The 20747-nt window shown below is 45.6% G+C and overlaps 1 protein-coding gene across 1 annotated transcript in view; it reads left to right on the top strand.

Annotated features, from left to right (window-relative positions):
* Positions 1-1567: 1567 nt before the first annotated feature.
* Positions 1568-20747, top strand: part of AQP11 (aquaporin 11) — a 211371-nt gene continuing 192191 nt past the window's right edge. The window contains 2 exon segments of the mRNA XM_078658508.1: positions 1568-1603; positions 1605-2217. Coding sequence (XP_078514634.1) covers positions 1568-1603; positions 1605-2217 — 649 coding nt within the window.

Genomic DNA, 20747 nt, shown 5'->3' with positions numbered 1-20747 from the left:
TTTCTGAGAAACAAACAAATGCGAAGGCCCTGACACGCGCGGGTCACTCTTACCTTCCTCTGCCCAGGTCCACTATGCCACAGAAGGGCTTCATAGGGATGTTGTCACTGCACAGGAAAATCCTGAAGCTGTGGAGGTGGTGGCTCTGTGGCTGATGGGCTACCAGTAAAGACCTGCTGCTGGCGGACGCTACCAGTAAAGACTGGCCGCTGACGGAGGCTACCAGTAAAATAAACTGGTTTACAACTTTGTGCTTTTATCACCGACCTGGCTCTGGTGACGCTGGAAAACAAAGATCGCAGAAGGAAGCAGTAATGCTTTGTTTGTGATAACTTAATTTCCATTTCTGATTTTTTTTTTTAAGGCAAGCTGCGCACAAGTGGAGAAAGGCGTGTATCTGCCATAGTTAAAGTAGTTCAAGACCAAGCGCCATTATTAAAGTTAAAGTGCAGCATGGCGCGTTGTTGTGGGGAGAAAAAGTTGTGAAAGTTTATGGAGGCAAGCCGCGCAGCACAAAAGAAAGGCTTGTTAAATTTGAAGCACGGCCTGTTTCATTGTATACAGAAATATAATATTTGAAGTGCGATGTTGTAGCAAGTGCTTTTTTAAATATAAAGCGGCCACACAAGAGGTGCTGCAACCATATTTTAAGTAAAAGTGCAATGTCATTGTGCACTTAATGTAAATATAAATCAGCCGATAAAGCGTGACGTCAAAAGCAGTTGTAGGCAAAGAGGGTGAGCGAGCGGTAAACAAAAACAAGCACTGAAACACAAGGGCAGCACGCGGCCGCGAAAGTTAAATAGCCCACGAGTGGTGCGCGCGCGTTGGGGAGAGCAGTCTGCTCTTTTTGGAAGCACATACTCGTGCTTGTGGCACGGCCGTGCCTGCTCCCGCAAGGTGTATGCCGCCACAAGCTCAAGTATGTGCTTCCAAAAAGAGATAAACAACGGCTAAAGGTCTCCTATGTAGCGCATGCGCGCTGTGTAGGCGAGACCTAAAAAAAAACGTTTAAGTGTTGATTGTCTTACAGAATCTACCCATTTAAGGCGTCTACTTATGAAATTAATGTGAATTGCATTTATATAGCAGTTGCTAACCCTGCACTCTTTGTAGCCCTTTCATTGGTGGCTTTCTAAATACTAAAGAGAAACAAAGTAGCATAACTGCAGCATTGCGTAGCTCTCTGGCAAGCATAAAGAAACACGCGCTCCAAACGAGCGAGTAACTAAACAAGGAGTTACTGTTTTGCTGGACTTTGACACGTTTCCAAAGCCACGGGCACAGAGCATGTGTATATAGTGTGCAGACAGCGCCATCTAGATGCCGCGCCGCGGAGTGCAGGCGTCTTCCCTCTTCCACAGGGACGCGCCTCTTCACATTCCCAGGGGCCGGCCCTGGGAGGCTCTTCCCGTCAAGCTGTTGATTCGGTTCCCGCCTCCCTGGCAGACCAAGAATGCCTGGAGGCTCCCCAGCAGCCTTTCTTCCACGTGTCTTTGTGTTTGCATTTCCCCACAGAGTTCACTGTTTCCGGCAATGGGCTGAGGAGTTCCCATGGCACACCCCCATGGCTGGCCCCGGGCTCAGGGGGAGGAGGGTAGCATGCACGCCCGGGCCTCGTGGGCCGCACTCGCCGGCTGACACGGGCCATGGAGGAGGCGCTGGTCCCGCTGTTGCTGCTTACCGGCACCCTGCTGCTGTGCGCCGGGTTGCGGCGCTGGCTGCGGGCGGGCGGGCCCGCCGCCCTGGAGCTGGTGTGCTGCTTCCAGCTCTGCGCCTGCACCCACGAGCTCTGGCTGCTGGGGGTGGTGGGCCGGGTCCCTGCCGCCCTCAGCCTGAGCCTCACCTACCTCATGACCCTCGCGCACACCTGGACCTGCGCCGGGGCCCTGCTGAGCCCCACGGGCGCGCTGCAGCAGCTGGCGGCCGACCGGGCCTCGGTGGGGGCCACCGGGCGGGCGCTGAGCTGCCAGATGCTGGGGGCGGCAGGGGCCCGGCTCTGGGCCATGGCGCTGCGAGGGCTGCCGGTGTCGGCGCTGCACGGGCGCGCGGGGGTCCAATGCCCCAGCAACCTCCGCACGGGGCTGTGGCACGGGGCGGGCGTGGAGATGGCCTGCGCCTTCACCCTGCACAGCACCCTGTACCTGCTGCCCGCCGCCCGGCCGCAGCACCGGCCGCACCTGATGGCACTGGTCATTACTGCAATGGTGTATGCAGGTGGGTGCAAGCGGGGTCCCCGGGGGGCAGAGATGTGCAGACACTCCCTCCTAAGTCCGTGAAAAGAGACCAGGTTTTGCGGTCTTCTAAGTGATTCAATAAGTATCCGCACTAGTTATGGAAAACTTTTAAGAAGTTTTTATTTTGCAAAAATGAAATGAACTCCATGGACCAACAGGTGTTTCACAGCAATAGTCGCTTCATCGGGGCCAATCTGCAGTAGCTATGCAATATTCGCGGGATGCACAAAAGATTATGCTCTTTTTCGAAGTGTATATGTGAAATACTGTTCTTGGTTCCATAAGTCATGCAATAAAAAAACTTTTTAACAAGATCTGAAGTAAGCGAAACCTGGAGTATTTCAACTCCATTGCTGTGGTCCAAATCAGTAATCGCAGCATGATGACCGCTGAGTTTAATTCTCCAGGGGCCTGTGAACTTTGGACCAGATGCATCAAAGGGTTTTGCCCATTCTGTGTCTATGGGGAAATATGTTGATACATATGGCCCTATAGTCTTTTGTGCATACCCGAATGTTGCATCGTGATGGGCCCGATGAAGCGACTTTTGTGTAACAGGCGTGGTCCATGATGTTCAGATATACTTATTTGAAGTTTTCCATTATTATGGATACTTATTGAATCACTAAGACGACCTCAAAACATGGTCTCTTTTTTGTATCTTTATTGCGTGAATTGAAGGTTTATCCTGTAAACACCTTTGAGGTTAGTGTGTCAAACTTTTTGAAGAGTGGCCTCCTCATTCAGTGTAAGACTCACATCTTCAGCCTCTGCCTTGCTCATTGGATGTCATTCTCACAACTTGCGCGCTATGTCCCTCTTTCAATGAGTTTCACACATTCAGTAGTCACCAGGAATTTAAGTGGGCCCGGTCCTGCAGGTGCCCAGCACCGGCAGTTCTAAAAAGCAGTATCGGGTATGAGTCCCTATCGGACTCTCCATTTTTGCCCTGACCCATAGGGTGGAAAAATTTTTTTTTAGCTCTGCAGCAGTCCCACCCTTCACTGCCTTTGAGGTAACTTCAAAGATACTCAGTATATTTCTTTCACAGTCTGAGCATTTCAGAACTGAAGCATTTTCAATATTATATACAACGAAGCCAATAGTTGTTTCTTATTTATCTTATGCAACTAATAGCCATTGACTGCACGTACAGTTTTGGCTTGTTGTAGGTGTACTGTATTATATATCAGGATTCAATGACAGAAGCAGCACAATACCAGTTGGGCAGCACACTGTGCAAAGCACAGATTTTTAGCTTAAGGGCCTTATTACGACTTTGGCGGTATTTGACTGGGACCTCCACCTCTGTGCTCCTAGACCCCCAAGACTGTGGTGAACCCATCCACCGGATTATGACTTAAGTCCAAGGTGGGCAGTGCTGCAACAGTGGTATGTTAGGCTCATACAAGAGCCTAACAAGCATACTGCCACCATGATAGAGCCTGAGACACGTTCCTTCACAGTGTGGCATGCACCATGTCGTGATTGCCACACCGTATAAAAACAAGGGTGCAATTTGAGGGGGTCACGTCCCCCCGCATGCACCCCTAGGCCCAGAATTAGCTGGGGGCCCTGTTAGAGCCTCCTTACCTGCATGTCTGCCACTCTTTTCATTGAGAGGTCCCGCAATAAAAAAGCAGTCGATATGCAGGTCGCAATATGATCGGCAGGTCCAGCATCGGCACCTCCAGCATATTCAGGCCATTGTCGGAATGCCGCCACAGCGGGATCCTTGATCCCGGCGGAGGTGGTGCTTCTGTGGTGGTCCCACCTCCACATTCCTACTAGAGTGGACGGGTGGTGGTGGCTTGACCGCCATGGCAAGTACGGCAGTCCCAGGACCGCCATACTCATAATAAGCCCCTAAGTGTTTTTAAGCCATGCCCTTAATTACATCGGCCACACCCGTTTGAGAGACCCTCCTGTTTTTTCAGCCCACTTAAAGCTCTGATTGTCACGTTCAAGTGTGAGCCTCTCACCTTTGGGGCATCTATTGTGTCACACCTTGAGCAGTGTCCCTCTCAAGTGTGAGTCTCTTATCTTCGGCGACCACCTTATTTATGCTTTCAGTGCTACCCTTATTGTCTATGCACTTTCTCGTTTAGGTTGCTCTCTTAGAACCTTACGGTGATGAGCACCATGTTGGTCTCCCTCCCACTCTGGTACACTGTCTCTGATGTCGTTTTCATACCCGCAGCAATGTCTCGCTGATTGGATGTTGTGCTCACTCATTGGGTGTTATGCATTGGAGCAGTCACTCGCAGTGTGAACGTTTCACTCCTTGTAGCACCGTCTCACGGGATACAATGGAGTGAAACTGCACAGTCTGTGGCTAACAGAGTGAGATCACTTACATGAGTGCAGATTGGGAGTCTGTTGCTCCCAAGTTGTCGTAACACTCACTGCGTGTGCTTCTTGGGGCCCTGCCTCACTTATTGGATACATGTCATACACACACTCCTTCGTGCAATTTTTTAAAGAAAGAGTGCTATCACATACACTGGGTCTGGCTGGACTCTTCTTTAAATTATCAAGTCCAAACCAAAAAAATTGCTGGTGCCTGCTTCGGACTTCTAGGGGGGCCCAGACCGCTATTGGGCCTCTTTGATGCCTCTACTCGCCAGATCATTGTTCAGGCTATGGTATTGGCTAGATTGGATTATGCCTGCTCCCTCTATTTGAGGTCCAGTAAATCAGAGGTCCAGAGGCTGCAAAGGGCACAAAATGCGGCAGTCAGAACACTGTTATGCCTGCACAAGTCCTGCTCTGTGTCGAGTGCTATCCGTCGCCTTCATTGGCTACTGGTGGCGAGGCGCATTGAATTCAAGGCTTTGTGCATCTCTTTTAAGGCATTTAAACTTGCCTCCCCGCCTATTTTGGCTAATCTGCTTTCGCCGTATGTCCCTTCACGTCCCCTTTGGTCTGAGGGTCAGCACCTGGTAGTGGTCCCCAGAGTACGGGCTGGTGGTGGCTCTTTTCATTATAGCGGTACAAAAGGGGGTGGTGATGGACGGAGCATCTGAACCAATCAAACACTCACACCCAGTCAAAAGATCTGGGTTTAATCCATCACCGTTCTTTAGCCCACTCTTCCACCCCAGTTCAGACATGGCTATATGCAAATCAGTCTGACCCTGTGCCTCATGGGAACAGTCCTGCCCGAACTGCCAAGCCATGTCTTCCCTGGACCGGAAACAAGCTTCCGAGGACCGGTTTCTGGCATTACAGCCATCTTCAGCCCGGCTTGCTTGAATCCAGTGGCAAAGTGAGCAAGGGACTCACGTCTGAGCATACCCTGCCACATTTATGGCGGCCAAAAGCGGTACAAAAGGGGGTGGTGATGGACGGAGCATCTGAACCAATCAAACACTCACACCCAGTCAACAGATCAGGGTTTAATCCATCACTGTTCTTCGGGCTGGACTGTTCCCATGTGGCCGAACTGCCAAGCCATGTCTTCCCTGGACCGGAAACAAGCTTCCGAGGACCGGTTTCTGGCAATACAGCCGTCTTCAGCCTGGCTTGCTTGAATCCAGTGGCAAAGTGAGCAAGGGACTCCCGTCTGAGCATACCCTGCCACACTTATGGCGGCCAAAAGCGGCACAAAATGCGGCAGTCAGAACACTGTTATGCCTGCGCAAGTCCTGCTCTGTGTGGAGTGCTATCCGTCGCCTTCATTGGCTACCGGTGGCCAGGCGCATTGAATTCAAGGCTTTGTGCATCTCTTTTAAGGCATTTAAACTTGCCTCCCCGCCTATTTTGGCTAATCTGCTTTCGCCATATGTCCCTTCACGTCTCCTTCAGTCTGAGGGTCAGCACCTGGTAGTGGTCCCCAGAGTACGTAGAGTGCGGGCAGGTGGTGGCTCTTTTCGTTATAGAGCTGCCGCACTTTGGAATACACTTCCTGTGCATATTCGTGGCCTTGAGAGCTATCTTGAATTTAGGAAGGACATTAAGACTCTGCTCTTCCCCACTGGCTAGCTGGTGTCACCCTGCAATCTGTTGGTCTTTCTTTAAGCTCCGGGACACCCTTTTGCTGGGGCAGCTGTTGCGCTATAAGACACCCTAACATAACATAACTTTAGTCTCACACCTTGGAGTAGAATCTCACTCCTTCGGGGTTCGTCCTGTACCTCGGAGCATCCACACACTGTTTGTGAATCTTGCACCTTGAAGCCCATTATATTCATCTCCGCATATGGTAAATTTCCTTTGCAATATTTCACAGTGCCACCAGTATGCATTCGTTGCTAATGCCATTATGTCTCATTGATCACCCTTTTGCAGTTTTCTATAATGATCCGTCCAGCACACTTTAGTGTTTTCCATAAAGATATGAGTATACTAACTTGTAAAACTTTATAATGCTCTTTTCAGCTCAGCACACAGCCCTTGCCTAGCTGTGGTGAGTTGAGCGGTGGCTTTCTGTGGTGTGTATCCCACCCTGCATTGATTCCACTGCCTGGTCTGCTCATAAAGGGGAAGGAAGCAGCCCTGGTAAGACGGTGGCAGCTTGGAAGGCCCGGTGCTAACAGCTGAGGGCAGATGAAGCAGAGAAACTCAGTCTTTCTGTGTCTCATCCTCTCCGAACATACTCTGCTCGACACGTGATGGCTCTTGATTCCAGTGGAGACGTCAGCAACAGCTGCCATTTAGAGATAACAACCTGCCATGAAAGATTCAGGCTTTGATGCCTCAAACGCTGGGATCCTGTAACGTTTGTGCTTCTTCCAGACAGCACCCCACCTTACCCTGGAAACAAGTGCTGAGTTGATACGGTGCTGAAGGCAAGCACATGTGAGTGTTCACATACATGCCTTCTATTTCAGTTCTGCAACAGCCTTTCCCATGCCCTGTTTTTACATTTTCTCGCATGTCTGTGTGAGTGCATCTACAAGTGCAAAACCAAGTTTTGTGACTATCACAGTTGCATTTGCACGTGGAAGAAAAGCTTTTTACGCATGCAAGTCAACACCACTCAAGCAGATAGTTTTGGCGCTGTGACGTAGGAATCAGACTCGCCATATTTGGTGTACAGATCACACTGGTCGCAGACTGATTGTGTGAGTCTTGCAGATGAGAATGTGGTCTTGTGGTCGGAAAGTCTATTGATGTAACGTACAGGTGACATCACGTAATAATACATTTAAATTCTGTTAGAAAATAAAAGGTGCTTTTTTAGGAAGTAGATGCTAAAACCTGGGGTGATGTCGCAACAAGCCAGGACTATTGGCTTTGTTAGGAGGTGTTAGTTGCATAAGATAAATAAGCAACAACTATTGCTTCGTTGTATAGAATATTGAAACATTTTCAGTTCTGATATGATGAGACTGTGAAAGAACGAATCTTTCTGAAGTTAATGGTGAGGGCAAAAACGGAGAGCCCGATATGGACCCGTCTCAGCACCTGCTTTGTAGACTCAACTGCTGGTGCTGAGCACCGGCAGGACCCGGCCCACTTAAAGCCCTGGCAGCTCCTAATGTGTTCTTTTCGACGGGAGGACTGTAAGCTCTCTCAAAAGGAGTTGACAAAAAAATCCCAAAAGTTAAGCTGAAAATTGTATGTGGTAATTTTTTTTTTTTTTTTTTTAAATGGGGGGGGGGGAGGGTTAAACGGTGGAAAGGGATCCTGAAGCAGCTGAGGATTGTCATGGGGATTTTTAAGAGGCGTGGCCTGTTTGGCGCACTGATACCCCAGGGCTTTTTGGCACTATAAGCAATTCTTTAGGCCCGCGTGCTTTGCTACCACCAGCATTTGTTCGCTGTAACTTCCGTGATGTATTCGTGACATAATATTGCACGTCGTCCAAAATGATCGTGCGCTGCTGGGCCAAAACCCTCACGCGCCACTCTTGTGGACTCTGGAATTCGATCTCTGCCCTGCCCTAAAGGTCGGACTTCAAAATAAAAGCTTGTCGTGCACGTCTAGTAGGAAATCAGTGACGAGCAAACTCAAAGTGAGCCGATTTCCGGTAAAGGCGCTTCGTGCAAAGCTTGAGAAATGGCTGACTGTACCAATCAAGTGGGATTTCAGAATATAATGCACTAATACTATTTTTAAATGTATACCTGTAAACCCTAGGACGATATCTCTATGCTGTCTTACATTCATTTATTTAGAATTTTTTGCTATACTGCTGCCAAGCCTTTTGAGGTTTACATAGCTTTTGTAGGGGGTCATTAGTCGTGTAACATCATTGTGTAGTGGCAGGAAATAAAAGGGACCTATACATAAGTAGACATTCGTTTATATACGTTTTTTTTGCAGTTTTATATCGCGTGAAGGTATTGGAGCGCTTTACATGAGCACCACTTACATTCCACAATGACACATTCCTCTTTTTAGAGCAAATCTAGCCAGACAGATAAAAGTGTACTGTGCAAGGTCAAAGGCAGACATACAGTCCAGTGATTGGAGGTATCTGGTTAGTTGAATATTACTGCACTGTGATGCAGAGTTCTTTAATTAAGTTTGCCTTCAATTCTTTCCTAAACTGGAGCAGCTTTGGGGCAGCCCTTTTGGCTGGAGCCTGGCTGCATAGGAGGCCCAGGCCTGTTGCACTGTGTGTTTTTACATTTTTTTTTACACTTCTTAGTCTGCAGTCTGATTGTGTCCTGACTGTGAGTGTGCCGAGAACCACCAGAGGTGGTGAGGTTGTCTGCAAGATAAGGGTGGGTGCCAGTGGTGATGGCTTTGTAAATGATCCAGGTGGCTTTGAAGATGGTGCGGGGCCAGCAAGCAGAGTCAATGGAGTTCCATCAGGAAGGGGATGATGTGATCATATTTCTTCGGTCCCTGCAGAAGACATGCTGTGGCGTATGGGATGCCCTTTGTCATGTATCAGTCATCAGATGCGCAGAATATACAATAGATGCGGGTAATGTCTTTCAAATGGGATTGGGAGACCCAGAGGCGCAACTAGAGTCAAATTTCGGAGGGGGGCTAAGAAAATTTTTGGGGGGGGCTGAATGTTTAGGCAATCGGCAGAGTCGAGCTGCAGGGGCTCTTAGAAGGGGTGAAACAACAAAAAAGCCTCATTAGCATGCACAAGGTCTTATAAAGACCTGTGAAGTGCTCGGGTGCGGCTGTGATCGGGCCCGGAAAGTGTCTCATCCCGGGCTGCCACACACGACGGTGGGGGGGCTGAAGCCCTTTGAGGCCTATGGGTGTTTGCCGCCTGGGGAGACCTATCACTAACCAAAGATAGTCTGGATTTAGATCGGGACTCAGTGGTGCTGGTATATGCAGTGACTAAGACGGGTTCATGAATAGTGCAGAGACTTACGATGAATTAGCATTATGCCTTGGCGAGGAAATCGGGAATTATTTCCAGCCATTTACTGTATGGACTAGGTTTAGTGGTTGGGTTTTAGCCTGGATGTGAAGATTTGATGTGAGGGAGTGGGCCTCATATCTGTATGGAGAGCATTCAGTCTCCTGGGGGCGTTCCCAAGAAGGTTTATAATTGCATATATTGTGTTGGCAGGTGAGGTATTGTCACTGAATTAGTTGTTGGTTTTTCTTTGGGGGGGGACATAAATGGGCAATAATTTATGGTGAAACGTTTGGTACGTTTTGCAGAATTTCTGCAAGGTGAACACCAGCTTTCTAATTATTTTCTGCGCTCTTATGTGGTTTTACTGCATCACTTGAAGTTGGCAGTAACTGAAATGTGCAGATTTGAGGCTTGATTTAGAGTTGTTAGGTATTTAATGCATCCGATAATTATTGTATTCATTAAATGACTAAACCAGTGTTACATTTCGGCAGGTCAAACCTCCCGAACCTTGTGGGGGGAAAACCTAACAGTAGTTAACATATCATGCTGATTTTGGTGCATTTAAACAGCAAAATTGGCAAATTATTCCCCAGAATTTTTAATAGGTTTTATTAATCACACCCGATAAATAACGATACCACAGGGCACGTTATCATTCATTTACAATAAATGCCACCTATACTCTTAATCATGCCCACTGCGTGTTCTTGCAATTACACTGTCTCGGTATCAGGGGAGTCTCTTTATGCAGCTCTTTAACGCAATGCAAAAGTAGAACATATGTTCCCATTCAACAAAAAATGCAAATATGGGTTTTCCACTAACATCCCATGAAGAAAGGCATTGTGAACAAATAAGGCCATGAGGCTACGGTGGGAAACATCAGGAATCTAGACTGTGTCTCCCATTGTCTGGCTCAATACCTCAGTTTGAAAGGTTCTTGGTTAGGCTGAAATGAGCAGTTACTTTTTGTCGTAGTGGTTCGTGTGCAGCACTAAAACTAAATTATAGAGAGTGACCAAGTGGATTTTGGCGAACGATTGTATAACATTTTGCACCTACATTCAAGGGTGTGTAAAATACTTTGCCTATAGACAAAATGATCATCCTTATAGGCGGAGTGATTTTGCCTCTCCGTGATTGGTTGTTTATTCCTCAATGAAATACCCATTTTGGAATCTTGATTTCTGTATCTTCTGCGTTAGTATCCATTTATGTACAGGGGAAGTGGAACGCTCTTGCAAGCCAATAGTGAGACGGGGAAGTTTTTCATTAGTGGTATAAACGATAACTGTTTCGATTCTTTTAACGCTGTTTACCCCAAAGGTGTATTTATTTAGCAGTGCTATAGTAGCTATGAAGAAGGAGAGATCGATGGCCCAATCCTTTTCAGGCAGCGCAGTGAGAATCTGGAACTCACTTCCGCCTCGGCTCCGGACCACCACCACCTCCTCCCAGGCCTTCAAAACTGACCTCAAAGTTCTCCTTCTTCAAAGACATTTCCAAATGTAATCCATGCCCTCTCTTTTATCTGAAGGAAGCCCTTCAACTACTGAAAAATCTACTTTACATGACTATGGAAGTGTCTTCCCAGTGTGTTCTTGTGGTTTGAGAGTCTGCCTTTTATTGCAGTATTATCCTTCTTCCTGTATCTGGGACTCGTGTGTAACATGCACCCGTCACTTTCTCCTGTAACACACTGTTTTCTACCTCTTACATTTGTTTGTTTCGACACCTGCACAAGTGCCACCAGTGCCTACGTAACGTTTGTTCTTGTGCTGGAGTGTCCTCCATATTTTGCAGTATTATACCTCTATGTTTATTTTGTATGCTTTCTGTAACCTGCACACGTCACTTTTTCCCCCTGCAATACAACGTTTGCTACCTCTTGTATTTTGTTGGCTCACGATTGTCACTTTTCTAATGCACCGTTTGCTACCTCTTATATTTTGTTGGTTCACGATTGTCACTTGTGTAATGCACCGTTTGCTACCTCTTGTATTTTGTTGGCTCACGATTGTCACTTTTGTAATGCACCGTTTGCTACCTCTTATATTTTGTTGGCGCACTATGTCATTTTTGCTTCATTTAATGTAACGTTTGCCTTTGTATTTTTCTCACGTGTAATGTTCTCATGTATCAGTTCTGTTCCTATTGTGAAGCGCTCTGACACCTTCGGGTAAAGTCCGCGCTATATAAAAATGCATAAATAAATAAATAATAAAATAGCCGTCCTTCTGCCACCTCGATCCTCGCCATCCTCAGGGGCGTAGCTTCAGGGGTGTGGTTGGACTGTTACACCTCCCTAATAAATGTATTCATTGCTAAATAGTTCGGTACAGATGCTTTCAGTCGGATATAGTGAGGTGTCAGATTCCAACAGGAATTTTTACCGGCATTCAGACAAAAATACAGACACACTTTCCCTCTCTGTTTTGAAAGTCTTGAACAATGTTGGTTATTTTGCAAAATAATGTGTTTTCTCTCTCTTTGGACCCCTACCAACCCGCATTTGTCTCCCTTCCCATTGCCCCTTTAGTCCTCTCATGCGCCCGGCTTGTCGTATAATGTATTTTAACATTATATGCCAGTGTGATTGTTGGAAAATCTGAAGCTCCCGCCCCCCAATCTTACTGATCTAGCTCCACCCCTGTACGTCTTCTGCGCTCTCCGGGTGCGAGCAGGCCGAACGGGTATGCATGCGTATGCGTCACGTCTTACTGAACGGCAGTGTCCCCTAGTGGATATCACAACGAGAAATGTATTGATAAATCTTGCTAGTTGATACAACGAGGAAGCAAATGGAATTCATGCCAGCGCTAATACTTGAACAGATGCAGAAAAAATATTTAGCAATGTGTAGCAGGCTTAGATAAATAGTATGGTCATGAACACAAAGTGCAGCTATATTTACAGCAATTAATATTATTTTCGGGAGACATTTACAGGCACAGTGTGCTTTTAATACAATATATATTGTCCGGTGATAGTGACCAATCTTAGATTAGATCCAAAGAGCAATTTACCAAGACATGGTCTCTGAAAGAAGAGCTGAAAAACATTGGCAAATACTCATTTGTAAAGAAAATTGTGCTACAAAACTGGAATGAAAGTCTACCCTGCAAGGTAGTTGGCTGCCCTCCCCTCTACTCTTTTAAGACACTATGGGAAAAATATTATCATTCTGCAATACATTAGGCCACGAACATGGTAGAAACATTTAGGGATTTAAATAAAATGTAACAAAGAGCTTTGGGGCACTTTACCACTAGAACCGTGTCAGACATTTTGGCCCTCATTATGTGTGGTTAGGGTAGTTCGGTCCCTGCACAAATTAAACAATCCTTACACCTGGAGTTACCCACTGCTTCAGTTTTCCTCCATTATCCCCAGTTAGCACACCCTGTATTTTATGTAATTCTCCATCTAGTGCTTTACACCCGTGTTGGTAGTGCCCAGTTAGCACACTGTTTTTATTTCAATAACCCTGCTATTCCTTTAATTTCTACATTATTTCTTGGTAAATTTCCTGTGTAATATTTCACAATGCCACCAGTATGCACACTTTGTTAATTTCATAATGTCTCAGTGATCACCCTTTTGCAGTTTTCTATAATGCTCCATCCAGCACGCTTTATTGTTTTCAATAATGCTGGGAGTATACTAACTTCTTAAACTTCACAATGCTCTTTTCAGCACAGCACACAGCCCTTGCCTGGCTCTGGTGATTGACACACAGATGACGGACCGTCCATTGCAGTAGACGGAAAGGATATCGTTCCCCCGTTCTCAGACCCCCACCCACCACGGAGTCATTGTACTCTCACAGATGCAGCGCAAATCACGAGCCCAACCCGGCAGTTCAATCTATGCTGCTCGGACGAACGATATTGCGCCAGAAAAATTGGGTGGCGTCTAAACAGGACCCGGCAGGCCAATTGCTTCTGCGCGGACCCCGTAATTCAGGCAGGGGATTCTCACACCAACCTATATAGGTGGACTCGCCAAACACTACTGATAAAAAGAGCCTATTAATGGGCAGTTGTATTACAATTATAGACAGGCAATTGTTTTTAATTGTAGTCCTGATGATGATCCCGTGTAATTAGAGCAAAAGTGGATCGAAACATCGACTTAATGTAGTGCTCACAACTTAGCCATTGTGTTGTATCTTAGTTGTGTCTAGCGCTTCCTGGCAAACCTTCTATCTAATATTGATTCGAGAGGCCAGCATTGCTCTCTTTTGCCTGTGAACTCTTTCTCATACGTGTTGTTTGTCCTTCTTGAATAAGGTACAGGACTGTGCCTGAAACATTTATTTAACTGTGTCTCATTGTTAAAATAAATACCCTGTCTGTCTGGACAGTGGACAAATATAGATTCCTATTATGGCCTATATTTTATTCACACATCTGATCTGGATAAGCTAAGGACCATTGTCTTTTGAAACTGGCTTGAATCCAGTGGCACGGTGACCACGGGACGCATGTCCGGGCATGCCCAGCGCACTTAGGGTGAGAAAGCATAAGACACACAGATGATGGACGGAATGCAGAGCAAATCAAACATGCACCCCCAGTCAAGAGATTTGAGTTAAATCCACTGTTCTTTTGCTCACCATGCTACCCCAGTTTAGACCCAGCCATATGCAAATCAGTGTTGACCCTGTGCCGCATAGGAACAGTCCAGCCTGAACTGCCAAGCCAAGTCCTGGTGATTGAGCAGTGGCTTTCTGTGGTGTGTATCCCACCTTGCATTCATTCCATTGCCTGGTTTGCTCATAAAGGGGAAGGAATCAGCCGTGGTAAGACGGTGGCAGCTTGGAAGGTCCAGTGCTAATAGCTGAAGACAGGAGAAGCTGAGACATTCTGTCTTTCTCATTCTCTCTGAATAGGCACTGCTCAGTAACAGCCACTTAATAGCTCTTAATTCCAGTGGAAACGTCAGCAACAGCTGCCTTTTAGAGATGACAACCTGCCTTTAAAGATTCAGGCTTTGTTGCCTCAGACGCTGGGATCCTGGAACATTTGTACTTATTCTAAACAATCCCCCCGCCCCCAACTCCAGCCTCCAAAAACAAGTGCTGTGGGAGTAGGTGGATCGAGGAAGACTCATTAGAACAGCCTCTTAAACCTCATATTTAAAAGAAAATAAATGCTTGCCCAGTGTAGCACCACAGTTGTCAGAATCGTTCAGCAGGCCACGCTTTATGATGCCTGTGAAAAGGTGCCTTATGAGTTGAGGTGAGTGGTAGTCCATCACGTGTAATAATGCCACTATTCTTGTAGGGTCTAGTAAGAGTTTCAGTAATTTAAACCTGTACTCGATTCCTGCTAGCTATGGCTCCTGGGTCACAGTGAACACTGGCAGAAAGGCACAATGATTCAGGTAGAAAAATGACAACTTTCTAAAAGTGTAATTTTCAAAATAGTAGTATAAAATACGACTTGACCATTAAGTTTGAATTTAAATTACCATAAAAAATGAGTCATTGAATCATTTTTCTAGCTACTCCCAAAGTAAACTTAAGCATTACAAGATGAGAGCCGGCCTTACCACAGTGAAAACGGACTTTGGAGGTTTTTCACCGCCAGGTCATGTGAAACCTAATATGTCTTACTTTTTTAAATGCATCCTGGCATATAAGGCGTACCTTAGGGGAGACTTAGAAGTATCGAAAAGGAAAATTTAAACCTGGCAATAGGTTTATTTTATGCCCAGATGTCTGTACTGGGGTGAATGTATGACATTGTTCAGCATTCTGTCCATCAATTGTTCTTTTTGCATTTGCTACCCTGAGTGGGATGGGTAGGCCCAGACGTGGGTCCTGTGCTCTCCATGCCACTGGAGTCAAGCTATCCTGCCTGATGAAGGGCGCAGGGCCAAGACTGATTTGCATATGGCTGGCTCCAAACTGGAATGGCATAGTGAGCAAAAAAAACGATGGATTTAGGCCCAGCTCTCTGTACTGGGGTGAATGTATGACATTGTTCTGCATTCTGTCCATCGATTGTTCTTTTTGCAATAGGTTTATTTTACCAAGTCAAATTTGCAGTTTTAAAACTGCTTAACCAGGCTGCAGGGGTAGGCCTGTAGACACGCTTTGCATTGTCACTCTAGTGGTGGCACACTATGTGCTGCAGTCCACTAGTGACATTTAACTTACAGGCCCTGGGTACACTTTTGTACCATATACTAGGGACTTCTAGGTAAGTTAAATATGCCAATCAGGAGTGTAGCTGATTTCATAATTTAGGAGTCAGACCCCCATGCACTGGGTCCTGGTTAGCAGTGTTCCAGTGCACAGAGCCAAAAACCCAGCAGCATCTGTCCAGATAAAGTAGGGCTGAACATGCACAAAGAGGCATTTTCTTACACTTCCGTAAGAAACATGCTCCTTATAAGTTACACACTGGATACCACTACTTTAGATGACACTTGCAGTTGCATTAATATCTACTGACAATACAAATGATTGGGTGTACAAACCAGTTTGTGGATCGGGCCTGCAACATTCAGCGCGTTGTGTCCAAACTCCCTAACACTTTCTTGGGACATGTGATTTAATTAAGACCAAAGAATTGATGTATCTGTGGGTTGTTTGACCTGGTCCTATAAGAAAAAGATTAATGCACACATTTTCAAATGGAAGGAAAGTGATCTCAGTACATCCCAGGTGTTGGTTTCTCACGTGCCAACCACTTACCGTTCTTCTGTGGGCAGAATAGAGATACTGACGGATCAATCACAAATAACTTGAGCTTTATATGGTTTAAATGTAGGTTATTATAATTCTGTTAAGAAGAGCTTGTACAGAAATCCTGATCCTCCTGACTTTGGGGCAGATTTACAAAAAACGAATGCGGCGCCGTGCAGCCAGTCATTTTGCTATGCTGTGCTTTGTTCATTTGGAAGCACAGGGATGCAACATATTTACAACAATATGTCGCATCTCTGTCCATCCCCATGCACTGGCGCACAAACTGCTGCCATGCGCCAACACAGGCACCCTTGCACCATGGTGCAAGGATGCCTGTGTCAGGGGAATGATTGTTTATATGCAGGAAGTGTTCCCTTCCTGCACATAAACAATGAGAAATGGTGTTTTACAAATTCCATGTGTGCTGCATTAGCACACGTAGAACTTGTAAAACGTCATTTATTTAAAGGATTGTTTACGTGTAGGAAGGGACATCTTCCTGTATATAAACAATTATTGGAGGTGATTTTCTCTTTCTAATTGTGTTGCAGAATGCAGCACGCATAGAAAGAGGAAAACAACAAGGAGAAACAAATCAATTTCTTGTTGCACCTTCCTACGCCTCCCCATGGGAGGCGTAGCATTCAGACGCATTTCCAGATTCACGATTTCTTGTAAATCTGGAAATGTGTCTGGTTCCATGGGTGTTGCGTGGGAACACCCACAGTATTACCCATGGAACGCCCTTTTCATGCAAAGTGCTGCGTGTAAAGGGGCCATATTTACAAGGACAGGAAAAACCTCGCAGGGTGGCTTTTCCTGTCCTTGTAAATATGGGGCAGAAAAATGAGTTGCCAGTGCGTCACAAAAAGTGACGCACTGGCAGCGCAATGGGGCTTGTGAATCTGCCCTGTTTTGTGCTAGGGCGTGTGTAAATGTACAGTAGTAATGTCGTATTACATCTACTCTTAGACCCATACGCTGGCCGGAGGAGAAGTAAACCCGAATTCTAAATAGTAACTTTGGCCCATTAGTGAGTGTTTGAATGTGTCCTGTTAGTCTTCAGAACAGTCTGATGTCTTACGAGCCAGATAGACTCTCAGGTTCTTCTAAAACAACCAAAGGTTGAACAAAGTACAACTGGTGGTTGTGCTGTTTCTTTCAAGGCCAGTGCTCTCTGTCATTCTGTCCGAGAACTTCAGAAGTATAGAACTATGTATGCCCAATAGGAAAGTATTGAGAACATCTTTTCTAAGGCACTTGGTAATGGAGATTCGTTGCATGCGCTATATTAATCTAGGATGATTCTTCTGTTTTTACTTTTCACCCTGTTTTGAGCAGCCATGGTTTATTTTCCACCTCTTTTTAAAGCGGACTACTCGTGATTATCATTAAAGCCTCAAATGAATACAATGCCTACTTCTTGGTTTAGCAGAAATGTACTTTTGGAGAAGAGCTATTTGTATTTGGTCAATGTCCATAAATTGATCATAAAATTAACTTTTTTTCTAAAATGTACAAATTGGGCCATTGTGCTTTCCAGCGGCAGCTGATTCATGATATCACTTCCCTGAAGCTAAAGTTTTTTCTTACTGAATTGCCGTATCATTGTGGATTGCAATTTTAGATGCATTAGTTGCTGCAAATGTATCCAAGTGCCTTTTTAAACCAAAAACGAAGATGTGCATTTTAATGACATTCTAGTTGATAGGATGATTACATGTGAAGATTCAGAAATGATTTCTGGGTTTGTGTAAGGCTTATTCTATGCTTTCGTGTACGTACTTTTCATATGTTTTGCGAGTAGCTGAGTAAAATCACTGCCATTCGTGCATATGAACCACAATAAAAAGAAAGGATCTGTAAAGTGAGGGTTTTTAAAACTTCTCAGAGGTGATCAGTGTCTGTTGGTCAAAAGGATGAACTTTAGACCATTCTATAATCCTCAATGTGGCTTCACTTCGAGTCTTCCTCAGAATCCGGCTGCAGCATCCTTTTATTCCTTTGTCTCTTGCCCTGCAGGGTAGGTGGGACTGGGTTGTCTTGTTGATGGAGTGCCCTGCTTTAAAAGGCTCACTTCCCTCATTAGATTCTTGTCTGTCGCTGCTGGCCTGCCCATCTTCTAGTTCTAACTAAATCGCAGATGTTTGATGGTCATAATAAATGGTTTATTTTTCATGCAGTGCTTTGCTTCTCAATTCTTGTGTTCCATGTGGTGTCAATGACAAGTGTTACTGTTACCCAATTGAGTGGTGTGCTTCATTTACTGACTTTTCGAAGGCTGGATGGATGGACGTCACGTCCTGGATTTTTAAATCATCACCTGATACATGAAGTTTTCAAAATTGATATTGTGTTTGAGGTCCAGGATCTCCACATTGTTGTCCTTGTTAGAACACAGAAGCACTCACAAAACTCTCCATGGATGCTTGTCTCTGGAGTTCATTCCCTTGGGTAACAGCCAGCTGCGCGGATGACGAGCTGGCTTTGTCACAAACAAGCCATTTTTTTTTCCAGCGCACAGCGGGAAAACGCGGTAGCGCGGTAGGGGTTAAGTATATACATAGAACCTATTATACGCCAGTTAGGCTGCACAAATATGGGCTACGTGACGATGACCTGTGCCATTGATGCTCAGTTAGACATGCCACTTTTCTGCATTTAGCCTGGACGTGTCAGGGTATACGCACCGTCTGGTACAAGATACATGAGATTCTGTTCGAAATGTTGACGGTGGAGACAGTTTTCTGAGGCGCCTCTTGTAGCTCTATTGGGGTACGTAAAGGAGATCCCTAAGGGGGTACGCAAACCGGTCAGCTATCAGCCTATTGCTAGCGAAGAGGAGAGTTGCCATGAGATGGATGAGGGGATCGTTGCCTACAATTGAAGATTGGGAAAAAGATATGGCATAATTGCTCCACGCAGTCTGACACCTACAACACACTCATGCCCGTGAGATGCGTCCCTAAAGACATATGGAGTCCTTATCACCAATATTTGTTGACCAAAGCAGGGGCTGTAGACCCCCCGGTAGAAATGGATAGAACTGGTGTGGGGTAATCCTATACAGGACAAACTGTTTATTATTATACATTGTAATGCAATATGGGCCAGTCGTATCATGGCCCAGTGGGGTAGATTTACGATTTGGATAATACAATAGTGCTGTAGCCTCTGTCTTTTATTGGGACTATAACATTACTCGCATTGCTATTACCCTGCTTGCTACCTCTCTTCTCTGGTGTTAAGAAAACAATGTATCGTCCCTTCACAAGGGCGCATGGCCTTACTAGATGTAAAGGGATACTGCTAGGACTAGCTGTTGTGAATATGCTGCACTTATCCTTGCACTGCGACAGTGTAAATAATCTGAATGTACAAGGACTTGCTGTTGTAGTAAAAATGAAAAAAATGAAGAAAAAAAGATGCCCATATCTTTGGTGCATGTTGTACAGACTTGCAGGCAGTGCCTTGTGCACCATGCGTTAATGCCTGTTGGCAGAGAATTGGCAGTACATGCAAGTGACCGTGCTCCTAAAGAGAGCATCTGGTGTGAGATTCATCTTTAATTATTGTGTACACTGTAGCATATATATATTTTGAAACTTACTATGTCGCAGTGCTGCAGATGTTTGATAAAACACTGCAGCAGAGAAGGTCTGATGTTTTTAGTCAATTACTTTTCTTATACAGCACGACTACTCACCCATAAGGGTCTCAAGGCGCTGGGGGGGTAGGGTGGATCTGCGGTTCAGTTGAAGAGCCAGGTTTTGAGGTCCTTCCTGAATTGTGGCAGCGATGGTGATTGCCTGAGGTGGTGAGACGGGGAGTTCCAGGTCTTTGCAGCAAATGTTTTAGGGATCTGTTCTGCTGTGTCTGTAAATTCAATGGTGTAAAACCCCAACCACCAGCAGTCTTGAAGCCTGGATGCACAGCCTCCCCATTCACAACCTATTTTGTGCCTTACTCCATACCTGCTGAAAGATGTGGCATCTGGAAGGGCCCAGTGACCCCTAGGGGAGCTGAGGAGTCAATAGTTTGGAAGTTAGCAAAAGGCCAACCTACCCAGGTGGCAGTCGTTGTTTAAAGAAGGGTCACTGTTGTGTCAATTGCTCCAGGTAAAGGTTTTGAGTATGTTAAATAATTTTACTTTACTGTCTGTGGTCTATACAATTTAATCCAAATATTGAAACTTTTCTTTTTTCCTTTGATAGTGTTCCATTCTTTTCAAAACAGGAACTCGTAATATTCTGGTTGTGGTTGTAGATGGCATTTACTGCACCGTATTCAATATTTACACAGCAGACCTGGAAGTCCTATTATCAAAAGTCTCGAGTGACTCACCAAAACTCGCACACAGACCAGTGCGTAGTTTACAATATGCAGACAACATTGTCTTATGTAGTCAAACTCCCATTGGCCTGCAGCGCAAAATAACTGCTCTCCACAGCATTATCGAATCCTTAGGCCTGAAGCTAAATTACAGCAAAACTAAAGTCCTCTGCTTTCAGCTAAAAAAACAGATCTC

This window comes from Lissotriton helveticus, chromosome 8 (genome assembly GCF_964261635.1).
Source record: "Lissotriton helveticus chromosome 8, aLisHel1.1, whole genome shotgun sequence".
In the NCBI taxonomy this organism is placed as follows: Eukaryota; Metazoa; Chordata; class Amphibia; order Caudata; family Salamandridae; genus Lissotriton; species Lissotriton helveticus.
The sequence above is the reverse complement of the archived record's forward strand: the minus strand, read 5'-3'. Positions and strand labels throughout refer to the sequence as shown.